Genomic DNA, 25693 nt, shown 5'->3' with positions numbered 1-25693 from the left:
CTCTGACTGGTCTGTCTTATTTCTACAGAGTCTGTCCACTTCAGGTTGGTGGGAGGAGCCAGTGGTTGTCATGGTGACCTGGAGATGAAACGAAAAGATGGAAACTGGAAACCAGTGCAAGGGTATAACTGGTACAGGAAGTTAGGAAACAGAGTTTGTGCAGAACTGGACTGTGGATCTGCAGTTTCACTGAGAAGCAGAGACACTTCTGGTTCACGGATAGATAGCTGGTGGATCAGTTCAGACTGTGATGAATCTGAGCTGAGGAACTGTTTTAGATCTGGTTCATCTCCCTCTTCATCCGTGGAGCTGAGTTGTTCAGGTAAGAGCATGAACACTGAACCCTAACCCTTCCACTGTCACTGTGGGCTCCAGACTCTGTGGCCTCTCAGATCCTGGTCGGTCCAAGACTTCAAGTCAGATTTAATGTGAACTCACACAAACTGATCAATACAATCAATCAATCAATAATATCCATGTCCACAATAGGGATGTAATGATAACCAGTAAAATGATAAACTGCGATAAAATTTCTGACGGTTAGTATTACCGTTTAGATTCTAATTATTATGATAACCGTGTTCTATTACTGCACCTAGAAAACTCACGGTACTGTTCATTTCCTGAAGAAGCAGCGGCACTCCAGGTGTATGTGCGCAGTTTGGAATGTTTGGTCTCTGAAAACATGGTGGAAGGAACCTGCACGGACACAGCTCCAGAGATTCGGGGATAGGGGCTCCTGCACGGACCCGGTCCGTTGGAGTGCGTGCACGGACCCCGTCTGTCCGACTGCGGGTCGATCCGAAAAAGCACGCGCACGGACTCAGTCCGTTCTAGCAAGCGAGCGCACAGACCCGGTCCTCGCTAGTGTTAACCCGTCCCCGGACCCCAATGATTCAGATCCTCACCCAACACTGAAACCGTCTGAATATAGATCCTCAGGACAAACTCCTGTCAGTTCAAATGAGCCCAAATGAGTGAACTTCAACTGTACAGACACATGATGTGTGTAGAAACCAAAGGACAGGAGGCTTTATGAACTGAAGGAACTTCAACAGGAAATCCACTGACTGACCTCCAGAGGAACTGAACCATATGACACTGACCAGGACTGAACCACTGACCAGTCTGGATCAGATCAGCCTAACATGTTTTAAATCCTCATTCTTTCAGAATATTTATATTTGTTCATTAAATAGTTCAGGAAAATCTGATTGAGTTTCCCTTTCTGTTTGTGTGTACATTAGTGTGTATGTGTGACACTGGGAATGATTTGATCTGAAAATGTTCAAACAAACTCCACTCTGACCTGTCCAACTACTTTTTTTCACACTCAAAAACACCTCAGGAATCAATAGAATTGATAAGGAATTGGATTGATAGCAGAACTGATAATGACATTGATACTGACCAGATCCTCTCAGTTCCACCCCTGGTGCAGATATCTCTCATGTCCATAAGGTGCCAACTTTAATTACATTTGTATGTTTGTTGTTTACATGTTATTACTTGAATGTTTCTGCAACAGAAAGTACATTGTGCATGTTACTTTATTAGTTTTTTTCAAAATACAACATGGTTATATTATTTCAGTGTGTGTATTAGTACTTTTTGAACATTCTGAACACATTTCAACAATACCGTGATAATAATGATAACTGTGATCATTTTGGTCACAATAACCGTGATATGAAATTTTCGAATCGTTACATCCCTGATCCACAAACAAACAGCTGATGAACATCATGTCACACAGAAGAACAAACACAAACACATATGAATGTGAGTCCACTACAGTCCAATAAAATCCACTATATAGTCCAACCCCCAGACCCTGGTCTCCTCCAGTCCACTAGAGTCCCTTAGAGTCCACTTCAGACTCTAGTCTTATTCCAGTCTTCTTCCATCTGTGTCCACAGACTCTGTCAGACTGGTCCATGGGTCCAGTGTGTGTTCAGGCAGACTGGAGGTCCGGTCTAACCAGTCCAGGTCCTGGTCCTCAGTGTGTGAAGGACACTTGGACCTTCATGGTGCCCAGGTGGTCTGTAGGGAGCTGGGCTGTGGGGCTCCTGGGCTCCTCCAGGGGGCGCTCTCTGGAGCAGCAGAGGCTCCTGTGGTGCAGACGTTCACCTGTGAAGGCCATGAGTCTGCTCTGCTGGACTGTGGAAGCTCAGGGGCACAGACCTGCTCATCTGGAACAGCTGTGGACCTTACCTGCACAGGTGGGCGGAACTTTGACTGACACCAGCTGACATCAGTTCACTCACTTTGAGCTCATTTATCTGTCACTTGTATTTGATCAGATCCTGATGATGTCAGACTGGTGGGAGGAGCCAGTCGCTGTAACGGTGAAGTACAGATCAAACATCATGGAGAATGGAGAGACATGGGATATGAATATTTTTCCTCTGACCCCTGGACCCTGAAGGCAGCAGATGTCATATGTCATCGACTGGACTGTGGATCTGCTGTTTCTGGGAAAAGATCTGGTTCATCTGGTCCTGTGTGGTTCATCAGCCCCACCTGTCTTCTGTCTACATCTGCACTGACGGACTGTGTGAAAACAGATCCTGACTCCAGTGGCTCCGCCCTGTCCCTCACCTGTTCAGGTAAGTCTACTGATGATGGTCCTGATTCTGTCAGAGTTCTTCCATGAGTCCATTCAGGTGTGTTTTATCTGAGCTGGGTCAAACCAGACCCAGTCAGACCAGGTCCACACATTGGACAGTTGGACTGAACCATCAAACACATGCAGCTGAATTCAGTTCCAGTCCATGAACGTGGTCACATGACTCTGCTTTCCAACAGGCTGTTGAACAGCTCAGAAGGACTGAGTCCATTAGTTTGAACTGGACTTTGTGTTGGTCCATGTGCTCTTTTTCCAGCTCTATGTGGGTCTGCTGGACTCTGAGGACACCATGGAAACACCACTGACACTAAAGCATGTCCTTAAATGCAGATGTTTGACATGAGCCACATGTTTCCAGTGGTCTGAGATGAACCAGTGCACAGGTCACTGATCAAACCCACTGCATTATGGTGCATTCACTGACCACTGGGATTGTGTGTGTGCCTTTGAACAGACCCCACTCACACATATTGAATGTTCAGTCTGACTTCAGAATGACTGTGTGTCCACCAGCGCTGACGTTCAACTAACTCTAACCTGTGGCTTAGGATCCACAGAGTGGACCTGAGGCCTGTTTGAGTCCAGTCTGAATGTAGACAGCGCCCTCTGTTGGAATCCAGGTCAACAACAGCACACACTCACTGTGTCCTTCAGCTCCACATATATGGAGGGACATTTGTTTCTTTATTATTTAATCAAAAGAAAAGTTGCCTTAACAAAAAAAAAAAATATTTTCAATCAAAAAAAATTTCACTTCAATAAAAAACAACATTTTAATCTAAGCAAAAAGAGTTTTTTTGATAGAAGTGAAGTTTTTTTTATTGAAAATAATTTTTTGGCTGAAGGACACAGGTCTGAGTGAATGGATGAGGAACGGAGCAGAGTTCAGTTTTTTATACAATCTGTTTGTCCTGTGGTTACATCCAACAGTAACCGTTTACAGTTCTGTTCATAAAGTCACCAGTGTGGAATAACTCCGATCAGCCTTCGACATCCAGCCGGACGCATGATATATGTGTGTAAATAATTCAATTCAGTGGAATTTTTTGAGCCCTACATCACAACATAGTTCCAGTCTGTAAGGACGCAGTAGGGTGGGGGCACATGCAGACAGCTGAGGGGGTCCATCTTGTCCGATGAGGGTGAGGAGGTCCATCCAGACAGGTGAGGGTAAGGGAGGAGGTCCATCCAGACAGGTGAGGGTAAGGGAGGAGGTCCGGGCTCACAGATCATCTATGATAACTCGTCCTTCTAACCATAATGCTGACAGATGAGTGGAAACAGCGGGGGCAGAGGTGTTGTTCTGGGTTAAATAGTGTTATGGAAAAAATATTACTCTACTAATTTGTCTATAATAAAGAAGGATAAGTTCAAACGTTCAGTGTCAAAGAAATCCCTTTATTTGGAGCTCCATAGAAAGAGATACCCCTCAGACAAAAGACTGAGACGGTCTGATCCCGAAAATACAAATCACCCTGTAGTCTTCTGTCTCCCATGAGAAAATTATGATGTGTGGAAAGTGTTTTGGTTAGTGTCAGGAACTGAGAGATAAGACCCCTGTGAGAAATGTGGGTTTGGCCTTCTACTGTGGACACAACACAAAAGAGGTCAAAACTGCTCTAGAATACACAGTGACATGAATATATCTGAAATACCTATATGATATATGAAATATATGAATATATATGGATATAAGTAATTTTGCCATTACAATAGTGAACACAAATAGTGAGTTAACGATGGTTTAACGAATGCAACGAGCCCAGAAACGGACTTTGTATTCGTTAAGCCTCTGCGTTCACTGACCCATCCTTAGCTCACTATTTGTGTTGAAGGGTGCTAACGGTGCGTTCACTATTTAACCCAGAAACAAAACCCTGGAGTCCAAAGCGCTGAGCCGTACAAGGTGTTTCCTGGAAACAGATGGATCTGACACTGTTTATGTCACTCACATCCACAAAACTGCATTTTTGCCCTCAGTGTCCGTTTGAAAATGCATCTGATGTTGTCTGTGGAATAGAAATGCTGTCATTTGAAGGGTTTGTGTGGATCGATAGGATGGAGATGGAAGATGGACCATTTATTTTAAACAGACATTCCTATGTTAAACGTCATTGGTGTAGACACTTTTCACTCAAACATGTCTGACCAATGGGGAGGCACCCGCCCACTGCGGGATGTTTGTATCAAAATGGTTCAATCAAAAAAAAAAAAAAAAGTCTTCAAAACTTTTTTTCACTTCAATCAAATAATTTTTTTTTTTTTTTTTTGATCAAAGTGATATTTTTTTGGGATTGAGTAATAAAGACACAAATATCCTACCTTAATTTGGCCCAAATACAAAAAAAGATGACTTCAATCAAAAAAATATATTTTGAATTAAAAAATGACTCCAATAAAAAAAAAAAAAAAACCTTTTCGATCAAAGAAAACCAGTGTTCAAATGCAATTTTTGGATCTCAAATTTTTTTGCATTCAAACATTTTTTTTTGATTGAAAATATTCTTTGGTGAAGGCAACTTTCCTTTTGTTTGATTAATAAAGACACAAATCTGCCTCCATACTCATTCAACACTAAAGGGCCTTTTATTGGTGTGTTCTTTGTTCTGCTGTTTTCTTTGAGGACGTTGTGTCTCTGCTTGAACTGGTCCATGAGTCCTGTTTAGTTCCTGTGTCACTAATGACTGACAGGAGGCTTTGACAGAGTCCACCCTCACACTGCCGTCTGTCCAGGGGCTTTTGTGTCTTTAAACATGTGTGTGTGTTGTTGTGTGTCCACAGACTCTGTCAGACTGGTCCATGGTTCCAGTCGGTGTTCAGGCAGACTGGAGGTCCGGTCCAACCGGTCCTGGTCCTCAGTGTGTGAAGAGGGTTTGGACCTTAACGATACCCAGGTGGTCTGCAGGGAGCTGGGCTGTGGGGCTCCTGGGCTCCTCCAGGGGGGGCTCTATGGAGAGGGGGAGGCTCCAGTCTGGACCAGTGAGCTCCAGTGTGAAGGACATGAGTCTGCTGTCCTGGACTGTAGAAGGTCCAGCTCAGCTGGGAAGACCTGCTCACCTAGAACAGCTGCTGGACTCACCTGTACAGGTACCAAGGGGGCGTGGCTTTCATATGACAGTGTGTTCCTTTGACTCATGTCTTTGTGTCTCTGTTCAGATCAAGGTGGTGTCAGGTTGGTGGGACTGGAGAACCGCTGTGCTGGTACTTTGGAGATCCAACACCAAGGACACTGGAGACCAGTAGTAGACTGGGACCTGAAGTCTGGATCTGCTGTGTGTCAACATCTGGACTGTGGATCAGCTGTTTCTGTAAACAGAACAAATGATTCTCCACGCAGACCTGTGTGGTTGGTGTCTGTTCTTTGTGTAAAGCTGACATCTGGACTGAGGGGCTGTGTTGGACTAGATGATCGCTTTAATCTCTCATCTGGTGTGGTTGTGGTGTGTTCAGGTACAAAAGGACACAAACTGTGTTTTAACTGAATTCTCAGTGACCAGATGGTTCTGACTCTGACGTTTAAAGTTCCATCTAATGAATCTTTTTATTTCATCAGTTGATTATTTTGTCTCAGTTCATTGTTTTTTCTGTCAAATGTGTCAAATATTGACCTTTGACCTTTGGAACGTCCAGATCCCAAATGAACGTCTTCATTTGGACCAGATGAGGCTGAAAACACAAACAGATTTCCCATTAGTCTCATTTAGGACAAAAGGACCAAATGTTGACATGTGAGACTGTAAAAGCACCACATGTGTGTCCTTTTTTACCCATAATGCCTTTGAAGGTCAGCTGTGCTCTAAATGAGCCATTCCTCATGTTTTCATTGGTCAGTGTTCATCCCATCCCAAACTCCTGTGGATCAGATCCATCTGTGTCTCTGAGGAGGATGGATTCTCTGACTGCTTGTTTGTGCTCATGTGTGCTGCTTGGTCCAATCATGTCTCTGTGTGTGGACAGATCTGCTGCCTCAGCCCAACATCTCCCTGTCTGACGGGGTCTTTGAGGTCTACCAGCAGGGGTTCCGGCTGCTCATGGGCTCCGACTTCACCGTCACATGCTCCGTCCGACCACAGTACCCAGGAGGCTCCTTCCAGCTGATCTCCGACACCAAGAAGCCGCTGAACCTCACCCTGCCGGCTATCAATCACTCCGCCCACTTCCTGTTGTCTGCCGCGGGCTACGCCCACCGAGGGAACTACACATGTGTTTATCACGGGGACGTTTTCAACCACAGCTTCTCGTCGTCTCAGAGCCCCGCCCTCTATCTCACTGTCGGAGGTAACGTCAGGACAAACACAAACAAAACACCCACAATGCATCAGTAACAGTCACGGTCCAGTTGAACCTGTCAGAGACTGGGCTGAACCAACAAACACTCCTTTAATCTGAGCTCAGTTCAAACCACAGTTGAGTTTAAACCCAGGTTTAAAACCAGTCCATCCAGTTGAATGTGAAGCCCAGTTAGTGTCCACAGTTAAAGGTGCATCTGTCGATGTGTCTATGTGGTCCACATGTCCAGGGTCTGGAGGGGGTCCACTAGTATCAGTCAGTCTATGAGCTGCAGTAGATGGTGGTCTGGAGCAGGGGTCACAAACCCTGGTCCTGGAGGGCTACTATCCTGCATGTTTCAGATGTATCCCTCTTCCAACACACCTGATTCAAAGGATAAGCCTATCATCAAGCTCTGCAGAGGCCTGAGAACGACCATCAGGTGTGCTGGAAGAGGGAAACATCTAATAAATGCAGGATAGTAGCCCTCGAGGACCAGGGTTGGTGACCCCTGGTCTGGAGGAACACAGTTGGACACATGCACTGGAGTCAAATCTGTCCAATAGGACCAGTCCACTTCAACAACATCAACCAACACTTTGAAGTCAACTTCAGCTCAGAACTCAACTCATGGTATCTACAAACCAGTCCAACTAAAACCTGTGTGTCTGAGGGTCCAGAATGTCCACAGATTAAAGTCCAACCTAAACTGGTCTGGATCTGACCAGTTGGAGACACTGGTCCTGTTTTTTCCTTCTGTCTCGTGTGTCTACAGAGACACATTCTGTCCGAAAAACACAAACGTCTGAACCAGGATTTTATTAGTACTAGTTCAGATCTGTCCATTGGATAATTACTGCACGGATTACTGCATGGATTTCAGCTGCAACAAGCAATTTAAGCCCAACTGAGGCAACAAGCAACTTCTCATGTCTGAAACAACCATGAGATAAAACATGTCCTGTGGTCGTGGAACAGATGGAACTGAAACGAATAAAATTGGGAGAAACTGTCCATCATGCCTAGTGCCTCCAGTCCCAGCCTGTGGGGGCAGTGATTACCCATCATGCCTAGTGCCTCCAGTCCCAGCCTGTGGGGGCAGTGATTACCCATCATGCCTAGTGCCTCCAGTCCCAGCCTGTGGGGGCAGTGATTACCCATCATGCCTAGTGCCTCCAGTCCCAGCCTGTGGGGGCAGTGATTACCCATCATGCCTAGTGCCTCCAGTCTCAGCCTGTGGGGGCAGTGATTACCCATCATGCCTAGTGCCTCCAGTCTCAGCCTGTGGGGGCAGTGATTACCCATCATGCCTAAAGCCTCCAGTCCCAGCCTGTGGGGTCAGTGTTCTAATGTGGGCTTGGTTCAGTGGGTCAGGTCTTGGTTCCATATACTGGTTCCATTAGATGAGGTCATCTCCATTGCCTTCCACCCCTGGCAGGGTATAGGACTCGTACAAGTGAACTCCACCTTTATCTTGGTCAATCCTTGTGAACTCCTTCCACTAGAACTTCATTGTGTGTATGTGGTTTTCTACACACCGGTTCCAGGTTTGCCGAGGTCTTCCCTGCCTCCTGTTCCCTGTAGGTTCCACTCTAGTGCTGGTCTTGTCTTGTTACTTCCTGGGTTTCTGAGGGTCTGTCCAGTCCATCTCTATTTCCGTAGTTGGAGTTCTTCTTCTATTGGATTCTGTTCTCTTCTGTCCCACAGTTCTTCATTTGTCTCCTTGTCTTGCCATTTGATCTTCAGGCTTGTTCTCATGCATCGGTTGGTGACAGTCTGGACTTTGTCCAGGACTGTCTTTGTGTCTTCCATGTTTCACAGCCACAGAACAGAACTGATTTCACATTTGAATTTACAGCTGTATCTGTGTGTGTTGTCAGGTCGTTGTCTTTCCAAACTTGTGTCCATTGGCTGAATGCTGTTGTTGTTTTACTGATTCTTGCTTTTATATCTGCTTCTACTCTTCCTCGTTTGTCGATGATACTCCAAAGTTTAGAGTCTTCCAGGGATCTTTTATCCCCTGTGACAGGATTACTTGATATTTTGTCGAGCTGAAGAACTTTGGACTTTCCTGGATGTATGTGTGGGCTGTAGGTTCAGTTCATCTGTCTTTGTTTGCATCTGTACATGTGTAGGAGACAGTCGGGCAAGACCGTCCGCAAAGTCTAGGACATCCATTTGTTACCAGAGTGTCCACTGGAGTCCATGTTGTCTTCCTTTGGTCGGTTCCTTCATGATCCAATCAACTGCTAGGATGAACAGAATTCTTGTCGTACTCCTGTCTGTACGTGGACAGGTTGTGACAGTTGTCCTTTCTGTGCAGTTGGTTCCCTGGTCCATGGCCTTCACAACGTTGACTAGTTTCTCTGGTATTCCGAAGTGTCTCATGAGTTTCCAGAGTGTTGGAGCAGTTTATGCTATCAAAGGCTTTTTGACAGTTGTGGAAGTTGACCCACTGTTGTCTCTTATCTTGCACACACATTTCAAAGACAAATACACATCACTCATACACTTCTCCTTGCCCAACCCGAAATCTCATCTGCTGTCTACCTTTTTTATTCACCCTATCCCCTGAATTCCTTTCAAATCCATGAAAAAATTCCAACATGTGTCCACATGTACTGTATGAAAACTGTATGATGTCTTATATTTGTGCTTTGCATTGTCTTGTGTTCTTCACTGAAAATTTCAAAGAAAAGGGTTCAGTGGTGGTGCACCAGTTAGGAGCAGCGGCTCGATGTCCCTAATCATCGAACGCAATCTCGTTTGATGTACTCTTTGCTGTATGTACACTGTGCTGTCAAATGACAATAAAGAAATCTGTAATCTGTAAATTGACTAATCCAGGCAGGTTCCACTCTACAGACGGTTCCACCATGATCCGCTGGGTGCTCTTTGATCATCACCTGACCTGTTCTGGTCAAATCCAGCCTGGTTGAACCCAGCTGGTCCTCTGCTGCTGGTTTGATCCTCTGATATAGTTCTAGTGAAAATCATTCCAGGTGTGGACTAGAGTGTTCTGCCTCTGGAGTTGTTCCCTTTGCTTTGGTCTTCCTTCTTTGGTAACTTGTCCAGGTGTCCTTCCTTCCTTCCTTCCTTCCTTCCTTCCTTCCTTCCTTCCTTCCTTCCAGTCCTTTGGTATTTCTTCGTTGTCTTCAAACACATGTTCCATGGGCGTTGTTTTAAAGGTTGTTTCTATTGTGTTTCAGACTCAGTGACAAATCTGATCATCAGGGTGGTGGTCCTCGTCCCGGCTCTGCTCATATTTGATCTTTTCCTCTTCTTCTACTATAAGGTACATTCACATCTGTCCTCAGTGGATCCATTGGACTTCAGACTGAGTCACACACATCAGTCTGAACTGGACATGTGTGCTGCCATGTTTTTTCCAGATCTCCGTGAGGTGGATCCGAATGAAGGCGGAGACAAACTCAGTGAGAGTTCTGGAAGAAACCTCCCATTTGTAGAGTCCCAGTGGTTCAGTGTGAGTCCAGCTGATATTTGGATCAGATCAACAGTTTCACAGCTGAACCAATAAACGCCTTCATTCTGTTCTGATGCTTCATGATCGATCAGCGTCTCTGCTTCTATTCACAGAGTTTATACACATGTAAATACGGCTTCATTCTAATAATATTCTGATTTGTTTTTGACAATACTTTTTACTCACAGTAGTCCACAGTTCTTCACTCCATGTATTGATGCTTTTATTAAAACAGTAGAACAACATTTATACTGAAATATAAGTTTTTATGTGTAAAAATGAGGCTTTGATTCCCTGGGTGTGATCCTAAACCTCCATCCATGGTTCATTGGACAGTTGAATTGTGGGTAAATCTGGAAGATCTCCAAAGCCACATCCAGATGAGGTTCCATCTCATCAGGTCCAACATGAACCAGAGTTTTTGGTGCTTTGAGTGGACCACAGTTTTCTGTCCTACATTCATTGTTCAGTCATAGGGCCTGATTTACTCAGATCACAAATAACAGGCGCTAATGTTCTTGCTCGCAGTAAAAAATGCGTGTGCTATTGATTTGTGTGTCACGGGTGATCAACTAAGATTTCTTTCGCAAATGACAACAGGCACAAAGTCTTGGAGACCGCCCTGATTAAATGAGGATTTTGCGTGCGCTCCTGGTTGTCGTCATGGAGACAGTCGACTGTAAAAACTGCTGTGGGATCCACCAGCACTAATGAATCTGAAGTTGTTGTTTTTCCACACAGAGGGTGAACAGGTATTTGTCTGCTGTTGTTTATCAGTGGTGAAGTGTGTTATTAGGCAAATAAATAGCTTCTGTCTGTTTGTCGTGAAATCTATTTTACTTTAGATATTGAAGTTATAGGATGAATTGATTTAGTATTAAGTAGTTATTGTTTTAACATAGGATTCTTTTGTTTAATCTATTTTACTTCAATAATGTTAATAGTGAGTTCTTTGTGATCGGGATTTATGTCGTACTCTGTTGTAGTTCAAGCATGTTATCTCTAGGTTAATAGGGCGTCCCATTTTTGGGACTTCTTTTCTGATCAAGCTCTTAATTTGACCAGGTAATCTCTTCTATATTAGTAACTCCAAAAAAAAAAAAATTTCAGCTCAATCTGTAAAGTTTTAGACCCCCCCCCCCACGATCTGTAGGGTGCCCATCAGCCGAGTGCAGAAAACCCATTTTTCAGTGGAAAATCATGCATTTGTCGGTTAGTTCTGCCATATTTGCTCATGCAAATTTCATAAGGTTAAAGGTTTTGGGGGATGCTACTGTCGTTTATGAAGGTCTCAAATCATGTACAGGTCAAGGTCATTTGACACTGAAAAATGGGTAAAATCACAGGTTTTTGCTGATTTCTTTCTTGCCTAGTCTTACTTCACAGATCTGCGCTCAGGGCTTTCACTGGAGAACATCTGATCCTAGATTACCCATCTGGTACCCTCCCTTTTTTTCAGTTCAGCAGGTACCGACAAATGCAGGATTTTCCATGAAAAATGGGTTTTCTGCACTCGGCTGACGGGCACCCAAAGATAGTGGTGGGGGGGGGGTCTAAAACTTTATGGATTGGTCTGAAAAAATTTTTGGCAGTTACTAATATATAAGAGATTAAATGGTCAAATTAAGAGATTGATCAGAAAAGAAGTCCCAAAAATGGGACACCCTGTAGGTTAAGCTTGTTAAGATAGAAAACATCTGTCTGCACTAGAGTTCAGTAGGTTGTGTTCTTCTAGATACACATCTGAACACACACATTCACACACATAGTGTTGTCACATGTAGGTGATAAGGGTAAACTGATTGTTGGCATAAGTTTACTTAGAGTTCAGGCCCCACATCTGTTTGATCTTTTTAGAGAATGCTAAGTTAAAGACCAGCCCATTTGTACGGGTGAGCCCACCCATAGGGTCCATAAATGTACATTTCATGTAATGTTCAGGGCTCATTGGTTTGAGTCCTCAGCTCTGAGTGTCCACCTTATTTGTGATCTGAATAAATTTTGTCAACTTTGAGACCGATCTGAATCCAGACTCGTCTTTAGAGCTTCCAATGAAAGAACACGTGAACAGTCGCTCTGTACGAAGAAGTAAAACTTTTAAGTCTGTGGGCAAAAAAAACAACATCTGCTTATATAGAAGGTATAGGAGTGTGTGTGTGTGTGTGTGTGTGTGTGTGTGTGTGTGTCTCAGGATTCACACTAAATTCGTACAGAACTGACTGCTGCTGTTTGTCATACTTATCAGCTCAAATGTGCTCAGAGCTCTTCTTTGTGTCTTTGTTACCTCCGCCAAGGAGGTTATGTTTTTGCCAGGGTTTGTTTGTTTGTTTGTTTGTCTGTCCGTTAGTGTGCAACATAACTCAAAAAGTTATGGACAGATTTGGATGAAATTTTCAGGGTTTGTTGGAAATGGGATAAGGAAGAAATGATTAAATTTTGGTGGTGATTGGGGGTGGGGGGGCCCACGGGGGGGGCCACTGATCAGCCTTGGCGGAGGTCTGCGCTCTCTGAGTGCTTCTAGTTCATATTAAATCAGTCTCAGTGAATCCAAAGGAACTTTGTGTTGGTAAATGACAGTTGTTCAAATGGACAGGATTTCAGTTCTGTTCAACATGTTGATGCTCATATGAACTATGTTTTCAGCTCCAAAATGAACCATTTCAGCACAATTAATGCTATATTTTCATGTCACAAATGGACAAGTTCTATTTGAACTGAATTTCTCTGAAAAACAAATCTTCTCTTCTTTTGGATTCCCCAGTTTTTCTTCCCAGATTCTCTCCTCCATATCACATGTTTTATTTGTACAGGTTCAATCTGGAGTATGGTGCTGATCCATCCTGCTTCTGTTCCACCAATACATACATGAAGAATGGCACACAGCACTGTTTACATCAACACTTTTACAATAAGAAGCATTTTTATACAGAAAGAAAAGAACATTCTATATTGTTCTTTCCTCTTTAGTCTGATGCTAAACTATCCAATAAATAACAGTGCTCCTAGTTTTTGCACAGGGATCATTAGTGTAAACGCTGACATGGCTGCAGAGCATCAGTATGATGGGATCCACAACAACCATGTCACATCCGTCCACTGACACATTTAGTGTTTTTGTGTCAGCTGGGATTGTTTTAGATCCACAATACCAACATTGATGAAGAAGAGCACAATTAGCAATAGGAAGTCTAGAAGTTTATTCCTAATAAAGTACTGGGACTGACCAGAGCATCATGGGTAATGTCACGTCTGTCCACCAGCAAAAGTTTTCACATCCACGTGCTATTCCAAATCCAATATTTATGAAAATAGAGCTTCCACTGTCAGAGAATATCAGTAGTCTGTGCACAGATGGATTAGCATTATTTACACACACTTCTATGACTTTCTTACAACTTTTTTTTTTTTTTTTTGACAAAATGACCACTCATTTGACCCCCACAGTAAATTTTAGCCGTTATGTATATTTAATCAGTGAAGACTAGTGAAAATGGCAAGTTGATAGGATCAATAATTTGGGACATATTACTATAACCTTACAATCACGTTGCTATGGCCAGAACACTTTAGCGGTGACTGCTGGACAAATGTGGTACAGCATGCATGAATACACAACAGCATAAAAACTACCACATCTAGAACCAGTGGATCCACACGAGTCAACGCACTAGTAAAAAGGAACCCAACTGATGACACTGGCTTTGTCTGTATCATGAAGAAAACCTGCACATTTACACGACACATCTTTAGTTTCACTCAATACCTCCTGGTGGAGGTAATTAACTGTGATGAACCATGTTTTTGCTTAGTTTTTTTGGGGGGAAAACTGATTTAATGTCATATTTCACTGTCCACAGCCAGGTCTGATCACTGCCAAATCACTTGAATTAAGAAATAAGTCCAATAAAACATGTCTGATATAGTGAAGACTTTGAGCCCTGACCTTAAACAGGCCATTCATCAAAAATCAAAAACCTTCCAATGTGGAGGATTTCGAACGATTCTGTAGAGAAGAGTAGGACTGAAGTCCTCTACAGCCGTGGATCAGACTCAGTGTGAGTTAACAGAAAGGGATGAACAACCAGTTATTAAGTTTAAGGGGAAATGTTTTTCCGCACAGTTTTAGGGATGTTTAATTATTCCCCAAGAAATGTTCTTTTTCCTTCAACAAATGAAATAATCATTTACAAACTGCATTTTTCTTTGCTCAGGTCACCTTTGTTCAATATTATTTGATAATCCAAAAGATTTAAGTTTGACAAATATGCAAAAATCTAAGAAATTTGTAAGGTCTGGTCCTAAATAACTCAAACACCTTACTTCCAGTTAAATCACAGGTGTCAAACATGCGGCTCGGGGGCCAAAACCGGCCCTCCAAAGGTTCCAATCTGGCCTGAGGCATGATTTTATGGAGTGCAAAAATTACACTGAAGATCTGAACAGTCTGTGGTGTTGAACTGGTTTGAGCCCAATGGGATTAAAGTAAAATAATAGTCTATTAACCCTGACAATAAAATGTGAACAACCTGAAAATTAAGAACAATTTGAACAATATTCTGTCTGTTACTAAATGTATTGGGGATTTGTAGATCTGATTTGTAAGTTGTGTTCATAAGTTGACACATAATATTGTAGACACTTATTTTAGTTACACATTCCAAACTTCAAAATTTCAACAATATTATGTTTGTGCAACATTGTGTGTAATGCACATGCACTAATTATATTGTTAAATTTTAGCTTATTTCCATCCATCCATCCTCTTCTGCTTTATCCGGGGCCAGGTCGCGGGGAGAATTTAGCTTATTTTTCTTAAGAAATTACATTTTTTTCTGGTTATTCACATCTTTTTGGTGAAAAGATAGTTTGTAAATGTAAATATTTTCATAATTTAATGTTTTTATTGCACTAAAATGAAGAGAAAAACTTGGAGTTGTCTTTATTTCTAGGTTTTTATGCTATTATTTTAATGGTTTGGCCCACTTGAGATCGAATTAGGCTGAATGTGGAACCTGAACTAAAATGAGTTTGACGGCCCTGAGTTAAAAGATCACTACGCAACAACAAATAAACAGCCTGTAAATTACAAACATGCAACAGGACAGAGTTTTATGCCCAAGTTTTATTAACAAACAGTAGAAAATACGTGTCCATCGGCAGCATGAATGTAAACAGTGCATATTATACAGAAAACTTAACATCCAAGCAGATTTAAAAAGAACTGCACAAAAGGCCACTTCGATGAGACACAGATCAAAGACGTCATTCTTCATCATTATCATATTATTATTATTAAACTACATGAGAACACACATGAGGACATACAGGCTATGAGGCGCAGCGCTGTAAACCTCAAATACATGGGGTTGGTTTTGGTACCGGCTCATCGGATCTGAGCCGGTTTAAGGCCGTTCAAACTTTGGTTTACACATGTGATCTGTCGGTGCAAAGACATCCCACCACAAACCACCTGCACCTTGAAATACATAACATGAGCCGAGTCCAGGCTGGAGCTTCATCTACGTCAGACTGAGCTCTACAGGCCCTGGACGGAAGCCCACGTGTCCAAATATATAAATATAAATAATGTCATGTTCATGTATAAAACACACCCACCACCTGTTCCACTGCTTATAACAGCAGGTTAACAAACCACACAGAAGAAGAACAAACACCAGCAGTGTCTGTGATGCTGCTTCGGATTCAGACGCTCAGCTGAATCTACGGCAGCCCCCGAGGATCAAACCCGTCCGGTCCGGTCCCAGACCTCATTCACATTTCAGACTGGCTCCGTTCTTCTGCTCGCGGAGCTTCCTCCTCTGCAGGTAGCCGGTCCTCTGCAGACGGTTCATCCGGGCTCCCAGGAAGATGACGATGCTGCTCGGTACCAGTTTGGTCGTCACCCAGCCCTGAGGAAACACAAGAAACACCCAGTAGGAGTGGGACAGGAAGATCAGGCTGAAGCAGAACTAGGCTCAGATTCTCAACTAGTGGGTCGTGACCCAAAGTGGGTCTCAAACCCATTTTCAGTGGGTCGTGGGCCTTTGTCTGGATACAAATAATGTTAACACGTGGTTCTGGGCACAACAAACCCCGCCTCTCACATGTATTGTAACTAATTTTAGCATGAATCCAGCTGATGTCATCATGTCTGTGTGTGTGCTGATGTTAGTGTAGACAGACAACATAGACACATTTCACCCACTATAAGTAAATGGGGAAATTTTTTTTTAAAAAATTCATAAAAAATGTGAACTTTGACCTACTACTCCCAAAATATAATCACATCTATCCTGGGTCACTGGTAATCTATAAACCCAGTTTGGTATGAATTCAACCAATAGTTTTGCTGCTAAAGTTTTAACAAACAAACTGAACCAAAGACAATAGCCCTTGCCTCCCTCATGGATCTGAGTCCTGTCCATTCACAGCACTAATGCACTGAAATGATAATTAACACCAGACATTTCACAGTATTAACCCTTTCATGCATACTGGTCACTCCAGTGGACAGTTCTTCTCCAGCTGTTCTCTTGTATATTCATGGGTTTTGTTGTTTCAGTTCCATATCAGCCAACACAGTGGACACTTATGCACCATCCCATAATACACTGACATTCAGACCATTACAGTAACTTTGCTGTTCTTCATAAACCTGGTCTGCACTAACATGTTTGAGTGTAAATCAATTGCTTGTTATTGTTATTAGACTGTAATTTGTTTTGGGGTTTTTTGCATATTATCCATTAAGTGAGTAATAACTAATATTAGAGTACGCGAAAATGTGCCAAAACATCAGATTAGCAGCATTAAAAAAATATTTCATACTTTTCACACAGTGTATCAGTAAATACATGTTTCTTTGTTTCAGAAATTAAATGTGTGATGTCTAAATGAGTGGATTTCTTTGCAACTCCATGAAAAATAGGGTAATAAAAAAATTTTCAATCGCATTGTTTTTTTCATGCCTAAAGAGGAATAAAAACACTCAGGGAAAAAAATCTTGATTAGGGTCAAAAAACAGTATTCAAAATCTCTCTGATGGAACATTTTAGAGACAATCTGACCCACATTTTTACTAATAAATTCATTTTTGCTTTAGTTGGACCACAAAGGGATCATCCAAAACAAGGAGCTACTTTATACTGAAATAGACATTGGAATGGCAATCAATTAACGTTCTCTTTCTGACGGGACATTACTGTGTTTTGACCCATTAAGGTTCTCATAATTCATGCATGAAAGGGTTAAAGAAAACCCAAATGTTTCTATTCAGATCATGTTTAAACTCAGGTCTGACTCCATCAGATCTGGTCTGACCTCCACTGGACTAAAACCTCAGTGGGTTTAATTCTTCAAGAAGTGACTGAATGAACTTTCTGAAGTTCAGTTTGTAGTTTTAGTTCAAATGGACCTACTTTGGTGTTAAAGGGAATATTTCCACATGTATTGTCTCCACCTGCTGGTCAGTTTGGCTCATTATTAAACTGGTTCAAAACAACATTGTTTATTAAATCCATTTGAGGAGTTGAACTTTTATCAGTTTGGGTTTTGGTTTGTTATTGAGGAGTGATAGTGGGTCCAGACAAAACATAACTTCCACTGTTTTACTTAGTGGAGGTAATAATAAGTAGAAAAGCACTCGAAACTCGAAAATTTCATCCAAATCCATCCATAACTTATTGAGTTATCTTGCTAACAGACAAACAAACAGACAAAACCCAATGAAAATATAACCTCTACTGTTTCTTGGCGGAGGTAACAACAACAACAACAACAACAACAACAATAATAATAATAATAATAATAACAATAACAATAATAATAATAATAATAATAATAATAAATTAGATTTCTATTGTGCTTTTACATTGATCCATTATTCATTCCCAGTCTGGGGCAGACTGACGGAAGCATGGCTGTCAGTTCACACCAAACAGCCCCTCCCACCACCAAACATTCATACATGTGGGCGACAGTGGTGGCTGAAGTGTCTTGCCCAAGGACACAACGGCACATAACTACAACAGAGCGGGATTTGAAATGCCAACCCCACGGTCAGTGGATTAACCGGTCTACCTCCTGAGCCACGGACTGTTCCACAGAAAAAACGTTTTGTTTTGAGACCAAAGAACTGAAAACTGAGCTGATCCTAGACCACAGGTGTCCAACATGTGGCCCGGGGGCCAAATCTGGCCCACCAAAGGGTCCAATCTGGCCCATGCGATGAATTTGTGAAATGCAAAAATTACACTGAAGATATTACCAATTAAGGATGTTCAAATCATTTTAGTTCACTTTAGTCCAAAGTGGATCAGAACCAGTAAAATACTATCATAATAACCAACAAATAATGAAAACTGTAAATTTGTCTCTTTGTTTTAGTTTAGAAAAAGAAAAATTACGCAAAAATGTTTACATTTATAGACTAGCCTTTAACAAAAAATATGAATATCTGAAATGTCTTAAGAGAAGTATGTGGAATTTTAACAATAATCTGCCCGTTATTTAATGTTTTGTGTATTTGTAGATCCACTGTGATCTCTAAGTTGTGATTTTCACATGTATAAAAAATAAACTAAGGTATAATATTGTTAACATTGCACTTATTTTACTAAAGAATTTTCAGGCTCATATTTGTTCATGTTATGTTTAAGTACAACTCGTAGATGTAAACGTTTTCATTACGGAATTTACTTCTTTCACTCAAAAGTTCTTCTCCTATTATTTATGTTACTTTACCGGTCCGGCCCACTTTAGATCATATTAGGCTGAATGTGGCCCTTGAACTACAGTGAGTTTGACACCGCTGTCCTAGACGGTTTAGGATCCAAACCAAATGAGTGAAACTACAGACGTCCATCTGCATCCATGTGGCAACAAAAGTCAACATTTAATTTCTCTGAAACATGAGGAAAAAAACCCCCAAAAGTCCAGTTAGTTTTAATGTGTTTGAAGGGTTTGATCTGTTTACTGAAGACAAGATGGGACTTGTCACATGCACCTGTTCATTCCTGACATTATTCTACTTCCATTCCTGACGCTCACTTCTGTTTGTCATTTCTACACAGGTTGGTTTTCTTCTTACCATGACAGCGTGAGGGAAGTACCCGTTGGTCTGACTCTGCAGACCCACCGTGGTCAGCTCGGCCGCCACATAGCGTTCAGGAGTGGGTTTGTCCAGCGTCGGCTTCCTGATGCGAGTCATCTTAGTGGCCACGAAGAACGGCAGCACACTCTGAGGTACACAAAGACACATTTAATACACAACTGGGATGGAACCATATGAACATTTCACATTACAGTTATTGTGACCAAAATTATCATGAGAAACAGCCAGTGTGTGTCTGCGTGGTCTCGTATTCCATCAGGACCTCTTTTGTGCATGTGGGTCACTTCAGGGTCACATTCAGCTCAGACTGAGAACTGATAGAATTTGTATTTAATGTATAATATGAACGAACACACACAAAAAAGGGATTTCACCAAAAAATCCAAATTGTGCATTAAGACCTGCAGTGTGAACATAGTGTAAGAGAACTCTTCAACATCTGTGGTGATCTGAACAAGAGTCAAAATAAATCTGCGTTTCTACTAATTTCACAAAAAACAAGTGCTGGAACTTTATAGAACACAGGGACGGTCAAAACTAGATTATACTGTACTAGGGATGGAACAATATGAAAATTTCATATCATGGTTATTGTGACCAAAATTATCACGGTTATCATTATTATTGTGGTACTGTTTAAAATGTTGCTCCAAATGTTAAGAAAGTACTAATACACATACTGAAATAATTCAACCAAGTTGTATTTTGAAAAAAAAAAAAAAAAACAACACAAAAAAACCCCCAAATAAAATAATTGGTACAATGTCCCTTCTGTTGCAGAAACATTCAAATATTAACCCTTAGTGGTCTGAGCCTATTTTGTCTGTTTTTCAGTCCTTTTGATTTTGCCTTTATATACTATAGAAACAAATGTTTACTATAGCCATGTTTGGGATCTGTTTTTTCAGCACAACTTCATTTTAGAGCTGAAACCGATTAATCAACTAGGTGCTTGAAGTCAATGCAAAAACTCACGATTCAATTAATCGACTCAAATTGATTGAAGGGAGATATTCTATTGCAGTTTTCCTGAACTGAAGCTTCTTTGTGCGTTACAATAAGCGTCCGTGTGAAATACAACAGTGGAACCAATGTTTAACAGCAGAGAAATGAAGGAAACAAAGCTTGGATTCAGGAGAACTGTGGTTGAATGATTTTTTTGGATCACTTTGAGTCGATTAATCGGTTGCAGCTCTAAAAAAATGCCCTAATTTTGACTATTTCCTTGTAGTTAGTCTTTGTTTTATGTTTTTGTAAAAAAAATTATATATTTTTGTCTGTAATGTTTAAAGAACCCAGAGACAACGGTTTCACTATGATTCCTTTAAGTGTGAAACATAGAAACTGTAAAAACTTAGTTCATGTTTTTTTTTTTTTTACTTTTGTATGTATAAAATATGAAACATGAAAGGGGCTCTAATAGAAATCACCTGTAAGAATGGTAATGTTGGAGGTATTGTGTCACCTTTTCTAATAAAAATAAAAAAAAGAAACATTCATAAAAATAAATGAAATTAGAAGCTGGTGTAGAATCTTTGGTGAAACACCCAGAATCTCACTGTCTGAAGGTGTAACCTATACAGATCACTGCAGATGTAGGTTTAATTTAGTGATTTAGTGATTTATTCCAAACATGCAATGAAATTTAACATATATGCAAACTAGCAAAACATACATAATACAAATATCAAGAATCATAACAATCTTAGACAGAAGAACAGCACAGTAGTTCCATTTACATGCCCGAAAAGGGGTGGGAAGAAGGAATTTATATGTTTAATTCCACATTACAGCAGATTATGGTATTCTCTGGTTGTTGAAAAGACATTACACAGAGTTTACAGCCACTGAACTGAACAGCTTTAGTTCCTTTGGGGAAACTGTTATTAATTTTTCAGCCACAAGGTGGAGCATGAGTGTCACAAAAAATAAATAAATAGAAGCTAAAAACAGAACTAGACTAAAAAAAGACCTCAGTAAAAATAGCTCAGATGAGAATACAGAGCAGATTTATACGTCACAAACCGAAATGTTTTAAATGACTGGATTATAATTACACATAATGATATTTTTGCACACTTATGTACATTTATTTAACCCTTTCAAGCACAGTGGTCACTCCAGTGGACAGCTGTTCTCTTATATATTCATGGTTTTGTTGTTTTAGTTCCATATCAGCCAACACAGTGGACTCTAAATGCATCATCCCATACACTGACATTCACACTGTTCCTGTAACTATGCTGTTCTACATAAACCTGATCTGCACTGACATGTTTGAGTGTAAATCAACAAACAAAACATTTTTTTTTTGTTCATATTATCTCCATGAAGTGAATAATAACTAGTGTTAGAATATCTTAAAATGTGGGAAATTATCTGATAAGCAGCATAAAAGTGTTTTTATTGCATGGTTTTCCATATCACTTTTTGATATTAACTTTTAAATGCATGTTTCTTTGCTTAAAAAATTTAAAGCATGGTGTCTGACTGAGTGGACATTTTTATAACTCCTTTGGAAAAAAAAAAATGAAAAAAAACAAAAACAAAACTGGATTGTATTTTTTTTTTTTCATGCCTAAGGAGGAATAAAAACACTCAGGAAAAATATCTTGAGTAAGGTTCTCATAATTCATGCATGAAAGAGTTAATTATATTGATAATGTATTGTCTAGTACACAGGTGTCAAACATGCGGCCTGGGGGCCAAATCTGGCCCGCCAAAGGGTCCAGTCTGGCCCTTGGGATGAATTTGTGAAATGCAAAATATACAGTAAGATATTAATCCTTTTAGTTCAGGTTCCACATTCAGACCAATTCAACCTCAAGTGGGTCAGACCAGTAAAATATGATCATAATAACACAGAAATAATGACAACTCCAAATTTTTCTCTTTGTAAATGTAAATATTTTCATGTATTTACACTAAAACAAAGTATAATTTCACAAAAAATGTGAATAACCTGAACAAATATGAATAACCTGAAGTGTCTTAAGAGCAGTAAGTACAATATTACCAATTTTCGGTCTGATATTAAATGTTTTGTGTGTTTGTAGATCCACTGTGATCTGTACGTTCTAATGGACATGTGGAAATGATAAACTGAGGCAGAATATTGTTAAAATTACACTGATTTTTTCAGTTTGTCCATGTTATTCACATCTTTTGAAAGGATAGTTTGTAGATGCAAACCTTTTCATAATGTAAATTTACTTTTTTCGCTCTAAAACAGAGAAAAGTTTGGAGTTGACATTATTTCTGTATTATTCTGTTATTATTTGACTGGTTCGGCCCGCTGCAGATCAGATTTAGCTGAATGTGGAACTGAACTAACATGAGTTTGACAGCCCTGGTCTAGTACATACTGTGTGTATAAATCCATCTGTCTACCCACCTCCCACCTATCTATCTTTTTCTGTTGTATTGATCATTTCTCTCCTGCTCCATTTTTTTATTCTACTTGAACAGACTGTAACAGCCAATAATATCCCCTGGGATTAATGAAGTGTTCAGACTGACGATTAAACCGACATTCTGAGGTGTGTTAGTCTGATCTGTGACTGGATTCACTGGTTCAAACGGAGTCCAAACCCTGTGGGTAGAAGTCAGACTGACCTGGATGATGATGCCCTGACGCCGGTACTCCTCCTGAAGACCACGAGAGAAGAAGTCCACGAAGGCCTGAACACAGACAGGAAAACCATCAGGATGTGAACAACACACACCAGACCTGGTTCAGACGCAGCGACTACATGTAGACTGACCTTGGTGGCGGAGTAGACGGTGAGCAGAGGGACCGGGTACATCCCACTGGCCGACGAGATGTTCAGGATCACACCTTTGGACCTGATGGTGAAGAAGAGAAGAGGTGGATTTACAAACAGACAGGTGAAGGTTTGGCATCCTCACATCCAGTCTATGACCCTCTGAGCCCATCTGCTTTTTTAGCTCAGATTCTGTCTTTGGTTTAAACCAGGGGTCTCAAACATGTGGTCCGGGGACCAAACGCGTCCCGCCAAAGGTTCCAATGCGGCCCGCGGGATGAATTTACAAAGTGCAAAAATTCCACAGTCCAGGCTGTGGAACTTATTTTAGTTCAGGTTCCACATACAGACCAATCTGATCTAGTCAAATAATAACATAATAATAACCTACAAAAAATAATGACTCCAGATTTTTTTCTCAGTTTGATGTGAAAAAAAAACCCCCCAAAACATTACATGATGCCTACACTGTAAAGACAAACAAAAAAACCCAAACAAACAGTAATATTCCGGCAGCTGGGCTGCCAAAAAAATACTGTAAAATAACGGAAAATAACCATCTCATAAAAATACAGTAATTTTCCATAATTAAAATACAGTTTTTTGCCCTAACTTTACATGAGATTTGCATATTCTTTTTTTACTTTTTAATGTTTAATAAAGAATATTTACATGTATTAAAACAATCAAATTACCTATATATATATATATATATATATATATATATATATATATAAATAAGATTTTCAATGAGACTCAGTTGTCCAATCCACTGATAAAAACTGTATTTGGACAGTTTATCAGTGCTTATACATGTTATACATTCACAAAAATACATTTATTCAACATTTTTGTTGTGAAACCTCCTGTAATTACACAAGATATTTGTCAATTAACAAACAAGTCTGGTTAAACTTACAAAACAAATACTTCTTTTACGGTTAATTGTCAGTAATTTTATCTAATTTTATTACTTTTTTTTTTTTTTTTTTACAGCATTAAACCTTAAATCAGGGGTGTCCAAACTTTTTTTCAAGAGGGCCAGATCTGATAATGTGGACATTGCCAGGGGCCAGTGGTCCCTTCAGACATTTTTTAAACAGTAAAAATTACATATAAATGCGCTGTTCTACAACAATTTTATTTTCATTGTCACAATATCATTTTTTTAAAATAGCAGTGTAACTGAATCTAAGCCACTCAGGTGTGAACAAATTAAAAAAAAAACAAAACAAAACAATTCTGCCTTCCTTTCACATCTGGAGTCAGATAACATAGAACAAACTGTGTGGAGTATCTTAAACTTCCAAGTTGATAAAAATCTTAACCCCACATTCATTTTAAACATGACTTATATGAGTAATCATTACTCATATATTACTCAGTAATGTAAAGTCTGTTAACATTTCAGATGAAAACATATAACTCTTACTCTTGTCTTTCACAAAATCATTCAGAAAGTAATTTTTTGTGTCACATCTACAAGTACATAACACCAGCAGTTAGAGGCAACTAACCTGGCAACTTGGCAGCCTGCCTTGGTGGTGAATTCACTGAACTCAGGTTCACATGAAGAGTCACTGTTGTGAGTTTAAAGCAGCTTGAATTTGCTTCACTTTTTCAGAGCGCTCACTCCCTGCTAGCTTGTCGTTTGCGTTAGCATGTTTTGTCTGCTCGTGTCTCTTTACATTGAATTCGTTAAACAAGGCAACAGTCTCATGACTAATTAGGCAAACATAATTGCCTTGATTTTCAGTGGAAAAAAAATTGTAATTCCCATCTCTCCTGGAAGCGGCGGCCCTCACTGTCAACTTTCGTTTTTTTATTTACAGGCGCCGTGGTTAGAAATTAGCGAAAAAGGTTCACGGCGAGGTCACAGAGCCAGATAGAGTTAGAGTGGTGCTGCCACCATGAGGTGAAAGGAGAAACTGCATTTTGAACCTTTTATGATTCATGTACTCGGTTCAACAGTCCAAGAGGGCCATAAATAATACAATATAAAACCCAAGCTGTGGGCCGTATAAAATCTGACCGCGGGCCGTGATTGGCCCCCGGGCCGGACTTTGGACATGCCTGCCTTAAATTAACAGTTTAATCTCATAAATAGAAAAGAAATATTTGTGAAATTATGATACATTTGTAAATTGTTTTTAACTGTATTTTTCTGTGAAAAAAGGAAAAAAAAATTAAAAAATGGAAATTTTATGGTTATTCAGTTACAGTTTGTTCATGTTATTTTACACTTGACATGTAAAATAAAGGTTTAAAAAAAAAAAAGGGTAACTGAAAACAAAATCACTGTATTTTCAGCCAGAATGAACAGAACTTTCCATCCTGTTTTCCAGCTGGGTTCATATTTGTTTAAGGCTGTACTGTTGACCTCTCCGTTTCTTCCATGTGTGTTTCTTTCTGTCACATTTGCAGCGTTTGATCGA

General features: G+C 40.4%; 1 protein-coding gene across 1 annotated transcript in view; it reads right to left on the bottom strand.

Moving 5' to 3' along the window:
- Positions 1–15484: 15484 nt before the first annotated feature.
- hsd17b12a (hydroxysteroid (17-beta) dehydrogenase 12a) overlaps positions 15485–25693 on the bottom strand; it is a 57824-nt gene continuing 47615 nt past the window's right edge. Inside the window, exons 8-11 of the mRNA XM_030137377.1 lie at positions 23259–23340; positions 23110–23175; positions 19471–19620; positions 15485–16291 (exon numbers count right to left, since the gene is read on the bottom strand). Coding sequence (XP_029993237.1) covers positions 16151–16291; positions 19471–19620; positions 23110–23175; positions 23259–23340 — 439 coding nt within the window. The 3' untranslated portion in view covers positions 15485–16150. The remainder of the gene's footprint in view (positions 16292–19470; positions 19621–23109; positions 23176–23258; positions 23341–25693) is intronic.

This window comes from Sphaeramia orbicularis, chromosome 6 (assembly GCF_902148855.1).
Source record: "Sphaeramia orbicularis chromosome 6, fSphaOr1.1, whole genome shotgun sequence".
Classification (NCBI taxonomy): Eukaryota; Metazoa; Chordata; class Actinopteri; order Kurtiformes; family Apogonidae; genus Sphaeramia; species Sphaeramia orbicularis.
Note: the sequence above shows the minus strand (reverse complement) of the source record. Positions and strands in the feature narration are given on the sequence as shown.